Source organism: Glandiceps talaboti, chromosome 1, assembly GCF_964340395.1.
Source record: "Glandiceps talaboti chromosome 1, keGlaTala1.1, whole genome shotgun sequence".
In the NCBI taxonomy this organism is placed as follows: Eukaryota; Metazoa; Hemichordata; class Enteropneusta; family Spengelidae; genus Glandiceps; species Glandiceps talaboti.
In genome coordinates, this window is record NC_135549.1 from 1147237 (window position 1) to 1156092 (window position 8856).

General features: G+C 34.1%; 1 protein-coding gene across 1 annotated transcript in view; it reads right to left on the reverse strand.

Annotated features, from left to right (window-relative positions):
* The window catches only part of LOC144440748 (sentrin-specific protease 8-like), a 110433-nt gene extending 103427 nt beyond the window's left edge, over positions 1 to 7006 (reverse strand). Inside the window, exon 1 of the mRNA XM_078130130.1 lies at positions 6882 to 7006. Coding sequence (XP_077986256.1) covers positions 6882 to 7003 — 122 coding nt within the window. The 5' untranslated portion in view covers positions 7004 to 7006. The remainder of the gene's footprint in view (positions 1 to 6881) is intronic.
* Positions 7007 to 8856: the final 1850 nt, after the last annotated feature.

Consider the following 8856-nt stretch of genomic DNA (forward strand, 5'->3'; position numbering starts at 1 on the left):
GCTATACCTGCATTTGTACCTATCTGTGCTCTCTCAAACAAAATTGCAAACTCAATCAACCATGCATTCAACTCATCTGTGAAGCTATTAACAGGATTTAATATAGGAACAATATAGGTTTGGCAGCATGGATAACATCGTAGTGCTACATTTTATCAAAGAAGCATGATTAATTTTTAGCAATTTAAGATATATTAATATATATTTATGTGTGAAAAGATCATTTTACTTATAATTCATATGTAACATCACTGTTGCTCCAAAATTGACATTGCCTTGAAGTTTAACTGTAACTGTAATGAACTGGCTGGTGACCTAGTCTGTCTAGATGTAGTTCATGACAAGAAAACTGTCCAGTTTAATTAAACTGATAACATAAGAATAGTTTTATAACCATACATCTTTCCTTTGTGTTTATCTTTACATTGTTAATTTTCATAATTACATGAATTCACTCTACCTTATCAAACAAATGTGAGAAATAAATTCATACATGTATGCTGATTTCAGATATGATTAAAAATGTCTAGAGTTGAGTCAATTCCTTTTATGCAATGTCCATTGTGATGAAAAAGCTCTTGCACTTCATAATCTTTTGCATCAGTTCTCTGTGTTCTGATGTATTCAACCATGCAGCATTTCAAATCCGGTACCTTTTATTTCAAATACAATTAAAGGAACTGAACAAAAATAATTTGGGACCTTTAAATGGTGTTTTATAGTATAAGAAGACTTTCTCACGCAACATTGGTATTATTGTCAGTCAAAATTACTGCAAGTAAGTCATTTAAGCAAACTTTGATGAGATAACGAAAGGACAGTTCCCTGTCCCAATGAATATTATCTATCTAGTACCTAAACACTATAATAAAGAATGTACTGATAAAGGTTTTAATCAATGTCCAGCTGACAAACTATGGTATCTAAATCTTTTATCACACTGTTTAACTATTACTCTACGTGATCACTATACTTAGTGACACATATGTTGTCATAATTTCACTGAATACACATACTACCTTCAATCTATTACATGTTTTGTTTGGCTTAAAATCTTACCAAAATATAATGTTAGCAAGGTACACAAGCTCACATCAAAACTGGGAAATTGTAAATTTTGCCAGATTTTCCCCTCTCGTTATCAAGGTTGCAAAACCTTTGTCAAAACACTTAGATTTATATAAACTGTTCACTACACTAAAGTTTATTAGATTTCTCTCGTCTTTGTTAGCTGGTTTCTTAAAGCTAAAGCAAAAAACTTTGAATGTAGGGTTAAACTGTCAACTCTATTTTGAAGCAAAGGCAATTAATGTGCATGGTGCAATTATTAGAATTTACCCATTATATCATGATTCTAAATCCTCACCCAAAACAATGAATTTATTTACACTGTACCACGTGTTACAGATTTCTTGTTTCCCTAGTTTCTTTAACATTTTCTATAAAAATGTGAATGTAGGGGAAACTATAGCTCTGGATATATGCACTACAACTTGTAATCCGCCATGTTTTTTTATGTCTGTATAAAGAAAACAGAAGATGACATATCAAACTCTTCATATCACACATATGCAAAGATAGTGCTAGTGAAACTGTTCATTTGACCTTTAACGAAAGCAGTAAAATGTGCAGGTTGAATTATAAGAAATCATGAAATTGCATCTCTGATTCCACATGTATGTAATGAGGACTATTTGAGTTACTGTTTAGTCTAGAGGCTATGCACTGAGTTTGAATCTGAATGACTTGGTACCACCTTGACATCCAGACTAGTACCTTTACAGCTATATCAGTATATGTATGAAAATAAATTCAATTCTTAACTGGAATGTCAGCCAAGGTTGGATTAGGTTCATTTTTAATCTAGGTATAAAAAAAGTTGTCTTTTAGAACTATAGAAAAAGGTTAGTCCAGATTAAATGAATAATCCAATCCTCAACTGGAAAGATAGCAATAAAACAAGAATTTAGAATTTTAACCATAGGCCTTTTAAAACCAAGAAATTGAAATTACCATGTGTTGTCCAACATAGCAAATTAATCCATAACAAACATGGAGGCTAACTAACAATCAATATGTATCATCTTCAAAATAAAAGCAAAGTACTTTTGTGTTTGAGTATCACAATGTATGAAATTTTGGGTTGCTTTGCATTTGTATGACCTTCGATGGGTGGTCAAAGAAGTAATAATGTTAATTACATATTAATATGCCAACAATACAAGTACTGAACTAAACCTAGCAACCTGCCTTGTCATCTAGTGTCTCACATGGATGTGTAACATTATGCCCTAGCTTTTTGAGGAACAAATTCTTGTTGCTTAGAAACCGAGTTTAACAAAACTACCGTATTAAATCAACAATTCACATTTCAATGCAAATGCCTGCACATCTGTGATACACACACACACATATACACACAAAGACACAGCTCATGTACACAGAAACATAAACACACATTGTAACTATATTATATTCAAAAACCTATGAAAGTTATATATTAAACCTATCTGTTTTAGATATAGTTGCCTCATAACATGAGAAACTAAAATGTGACAGTGGTTGGCCAAATACACATGATGAAATATTACTGCTGGGGCAGTTAAGTAACTAAAATGTATTCCTGGCTAAGAGCAACTCATAACAATTTGACAAAATGAATTGTTTGCCATAGCACTAATTTTGTTTTACGTCCACTAATGAAGACTGATGTATGTAAGTAATACAACCTAAACAGAATCAATCTCGAGAAGTCAGACTCAAATACTTCAACCTCTTCCTGTAATCACAACTTGCAGGGATCAATACATGTACATGCTAGTGGCTGTCACAGAAATGTTGTCAGCATTCACACACATACCTGTATACATATATTGTCTTATAAAGTTTGTGTGCAGTATAACATTTCACACATTCCTATTGACTGTGAGATTCTAAGGACTGTTACTGGGTTTTTATCTACCTGACATCACCTACAAAACCATTTCAGTTTCCATAAAAGATATCATCATAACAACATGTAATGGAAAATGTATTACATTTCCCTTGTATGTTGCCAGGTCTTTTTAAAAACGTACATTTAACATGTTTCTTCATCTGATGCAAACCTCACGATGTGGTATTCACAAATGAATTGTGTTTTTTTGATGGCTTTAGAGCTAGCGCAACAAAGTGTGAACAGATTTGACCTCCCAGGTCATCCAAAGTTTTGTAATAGCCAGAAAATGTTGTAATCTGTAAGATAGACATGGTGTGCCACCCTATCAGCAAGCTCTCACAAGAGAAAGCTGATTAAGGCTGAACAATATGACATATCTGACAAAGGTCATAACATGTATACAAATGTTCTGCCCATGTCATGTATTGAATTACTTGAAACTTTAAATCTGTCAAAGACAAAACTTAAAGTAACATTCTGTTTCCATACAGCCCAGAGATTTGGCTATTCGGCTTGACAATGTCATTTGCCAGGACAATGAGAATATTATGTTGTGTCAGATAGCCAAGTCTCTAAAAGCCAGTATGTTGTGTCGGGTAGCCAAGTCTCTGAGCTAGTCCTCATTCAAATGTAGAAAATTGATAAAATGACTGAATATATTCACTCACTTGGTAAATCATGAGTTGTTTAATGAATATAAACAATTCAATCAAAGTACAAAGGAATTCTTCATCTTTCACAGTTTTATCATTGTTGACTATTCACAATTCCTTTACAACTCATGATAGTCAAATAAATTTCTTCTATAACAATAGAATTGATAGTGTATAACATCAACATCATGTCTCAATTTATCACGTGATTATAGAACCACATTGACAGACATGTATCCTGAATGAGTTGAAGACTATGATTTAAATATTCACTGACCGTATCAATAAATCAAATTAGCAGATATATATTTTGATGTCTCATCAAAACTTAGTAGATTGTAAAAGTAGAACTGAGGATTACTAAATAGATATAAACAGGATATTAGGAGAGCAACACGGCCAATTTCAATAGATTCATCAAACTAACTATCAAGATTTTCAATATAATAAATCTCTACACATATTCTTGCAAAGAAATCAAGCATAACAATTACTGGTCAGATTGGCTTATAGATGTATGAGTTTCTCTTTTAAACACACTCGTGAGTCATAACCAACATGTAAAATTGGAGTGTCACATGCTTGTTGGTAATTTTAAAGGGAAGGTAACTTTACAGAAAGGTGCATGATACATTATAGCAAGGGGGTAGGATTCCTGGAATCTTTTGATGCTGCTATGTTTAGTAAAGTTTCAAGATAGCTAAAAAGATGGCCAAATTGCTTGACCTGCATTAGCTGCAATTGGAACATTTTTTAAACAGTTTTGTTAAGATATAATGACTTAATCTTAAATTATACACCCTGCAAAGTATTCTGCACAGAACTGAAGTGAGTAAACATACTTTTGTGGCAGTACACATTAGTATGGTACAATACATTCAATAAAATTGAATTTTGGGCGCACATCCAAAAATCAGTCATTGTTGTTCCCACCCCCCACCCCCACCCCCTCCATCCATGTTTACTATTTTTCTGCTACACAATGTACACACCACACTTTTATGTCACTCTTCCATCCATCCATGTTTACTAGTTTTCTGTGAGACTACCAAATGTATGCAGTACAGACAAAGCTAAATCTAGATATTAACATGACATAATCATAATAATATTTATTTTATACTGGATAGTTCTTTAAGCATATAAACATTTGTGTCACATCCTCTTTTTATTTCACAGATAAATTCAAACCCAGATCATTCTTATTTACAGTTGTAATTGTGGTTTTTTTATCTAATTATGTAAATATTCTCGTTTTCTTACCTACATATGAAAAAAACTACAATGGAAAGAGTAGCTAATCATAAAAAAGATAAATGTTTGCTTTGAAGTTTTACAGAGATACAACTTGAGACTGTATGACATAAAAGATGATAAAGAGTTTTAGTAATTGTGTATGTCCCATATAATTGAATGACTCAATGATAGATACAGACTCCTTTAGTTAAATATAACAAAGAGTTTTACTAAATCAATATACTCTATGCAAGTGAATGAATTACTGATAAATACTGGGTCAAGTATGATCATCTTCCTGACTCTAATACTTTTATAACAATGAATTATAGAGACCTTTTAAGCTAAAGGCAGGAAGACTCATCCACAGCAATTATTAATCAGTTTGATACGTCTCAAACTTCTCTGGAGTCCAATATACCAGGGATAAATTGGTCAAGGGAAAATACGCTTTATAGGTGAACTTTAGTAGGATATTTATTAGATTAGATCAAGCAATACTAACCTCCTTTATGAAGCTCTCTGTGCCAATAAATTGTTTCAACTAATCCTCATTTTCCTGTTGGAGTCTTCCTTCTCCTCATTGAATTACTTTACCATAAAAAAATAACTTAGACCTTGAAGTGTCACAAGCTTTAGTTTGTAAGCATATTACCCAGGTGAAAATATTAACAATAAAACCACATTCCAGTATATTGTTATAATGTTGATGCATGTCTTCTTAGAATTTAGTTTGGAAAGATTGGAAGAATCCGATATTTTCACTGAACTCTCGGTTGAAACTACTGTTAGATGTAATTGGATATTATAATAGAATTTCCTGTATATAGGTAGTTTCTAATCAAAATATTAGGTTTTTCCTGTGAATTGCAGATAATGTTCATCAATTCTGTGTGTGACTAACAATTCTTTGTAATCAAGTATTTCACTTTTCTAGTATTTTGTAATATGGCTATGATTTATAAAGCTTCCATAATTTTTGCAAGTTGCTAGTTTTTGACATGTGTTTTACTGCTATTTAGCATAACTACCTCCAATCCATTATCACTTTCCAATAACTTATGTACTTGTCATTGGCCATCCCATAATCACGTTTTCTGCCTTTGAAAGTTGATTTAATTATGACAGGTATTCTTGTAACCTTTGACCTCAGTCAGTGTGTGTAGTTACATACTTTCCCATGAGACCCAAGACATAGTATCTCTACTCAAAAGATTTGTATGTAGTCCTGCTTGCACTTGCAGATGGTGCACACGTTTAGCTCAACACTGTCCTGTGAAAAGCAATGTAAACCACCTACCTATATCGATCGAGTGCGACAGCAAAATGCTGCTGCACTAACAACAAACGAATTACATAAAAGCTATCAAATATTAGCAATCAATCGAATATGTACTCAGTTTACACCTCTTTGTCGATAGTACTCTCTGGCAAGATCACAAAAAGTGTCGAAATCGGAACTTTTCTATTTCGCAACGTCTAATAGGACATCGTACGTAAGGAGGAAGCCCTGAAATTAAGGTTGAACTTGTGATTTCGGGATTTTTGGTCATCTGAACTGAGACATTTGTAGCCGTGCAGCGATGTAAAATTACTAAATAGTCGATTTATTGTTAATATTTGACCACAGGTTGCGTTAATTCTTGAGTTACCAGAATTTCTGGTAAGCTCAGTTTTCACGGCTGTCGCTTTGAAGAAGGAAGGGACGCCGTACTCCCGCATGTAAGCAGGACTAATTTGTATATGCACATAATGCAGACGACGCCTGAGCTCCAGGTCAAAATATGTATCACGTGAACTACTGAAATATCGTTCTATTATTTTAATTTGGATCCAATCGTTTTTGACTACCGTAAGATTCGTTAAATTGGGCCGCGCAAGGTTACTTTTGCTACAGCAAGCACTTTTGCGGTATATACAAAGTATTCAAGTAAAATGTAAACAACACAACGTGCTGCTGTTGACAAGCTGATCTGAGCTTGAAACATTACAAACGTAATCACGGTATGTGCACAAAATCGATATTGTTTTACAAAACATGTAGAATTACTCACTCAAATGCAAATCCTATTATCTTATCGTTCAGCCACCTTGGACTATCAAGCAAGTGTACATCACATTTCCGCAGTAAACTGTCGTGAAAGCTCAGCACGATTTCGTTACTGTCGTCCGCCATGATTCATGCGCAGATGACGAATGCTCAGATTTAGACTGCCTAGGATACTTATATTTCTTTAAGAAGATTAGTCTTTAATCAGTTAAGGACTCATTCCGAAAATATTGACGGAGCTCTACCACTGCAATGTATGTGTACGTCCGTGGCCGTGTCTCGTAAATCCCGGGTCGTAAATACTCAGCAATAAACAATGAGCACGATTAAAGATACAATTTGAATCTGGGTTGAATGACAGTTTCTCAAAGTTTATGTTGCGACAAATCTCATAAAACTTGATAATTGGGTGTTTTCTCATGTACAAAGCATAACCCAGACCTATAGTTCACCATTTTTGTAATATAATGTTTCTTTGCTGATAGACAACTATCAAGTTAAGTTTACATACATTATTACATTGTATAATATTAAAGGCCCCATATCATTTAATACAGGTCGCCGAAGTCTCCGAACTACTTGCTTGCATATCATCTGTAATTGTGCCGTTGATTTTTTTGCTATAAGTTCATATTTTTTATGTCGCTATGAGTGACGTTGACAGGTGTTACACAGTAGCACAGCCTGGGGCAAAATTACATGTGCATTTAATGAAATACTGATCTTCGTGTGACAATGTTGAAATACAAAGGCAGTGCCGCAACAATACCACTCCATTAAAAATTCATTACATATTTTTTTTTAATATCATAAACCGTGTCTATATGCTAATATAGGAGAAAGGTGTAGAGTGGTGCTGACATCAATTGAGAACACCGCGGCAATTAATGTATTATATATATTTGGTGAACAATATTGACATTGGAGTGAACAAGATCCATGTTAAAACAAAAGCACAGACAAGAAAATCTTTGGCAGAACAGTAATTTTATTCAGTACTTGTAAATGGTGTTATCACAGTCAATGTCGCAAAAAACATACAAACAAACAAACAAAACAGATGACAAGATATATATGACATCGGTCACGTGGACACATTAGATTCACTTGATTCGTTCATAGTGCATGGTCCAGGGTAGATTCTACATATCACGTGACCATCATACTGAATTATCTCGTAGATTTCGTCCGTTTTTAATTTGTACTTTGTTTCGTTATATTTGTACCCTTGTATGTCTTCTTTTCATTATATATGTTTCCATACCACACGGCAAATCACCAAGATCATAAGGGGTTCAAATAAAGGATCCAGTATCGTGTGTCAGACACTTGTACAGGTCGTGTATTATATATATTGCATGGACTTTATTAAATGCCGAAATACAAAACCACAGTATATGATGCCTGTCTTCCTCGACGCTTAATATCACGTTAAAGAGACACGGAATACACATGTTATATTATATCTTTGTAACACTTAAAGCAGCTGTGATAGAGACAATGCAGACAACCTCCAGGGCAGAGGTCTGACGGGGAATAAATGACACAGACAGTCAGTACGTAGTTGAGTCATGCTCATTTGTCATACAAGTACTCATGACACGGCAGTTTACACTGAAGCTACGTTTATTGTACAACTGTTGCTTTTTGTATCAAGTACTTGAAATGCTCTTCCTCGAAATCATACCAAGTACGTTGTAACTAGGATCTGATAGAGTGTTTCAACTAACTTCTATCAAGTACCGTCCCATTGTAGCTAGAATCTGAGAGTATGCTTTAAATTAACCAAATTCTACCAACTATGATCTGACAGCATACCTTAACTAGACTCTCTAACAACTGGAATCTGACTGCATACCTTAACTAGACTCTCTACCAACCGGAATCTGACAGCATGCTTTAAGTAACTAGACGCTCTACCAACTGGAATCTGACAACATACTTTAACTAGAGTCTCTACCAACTGTGATCTGACAGCA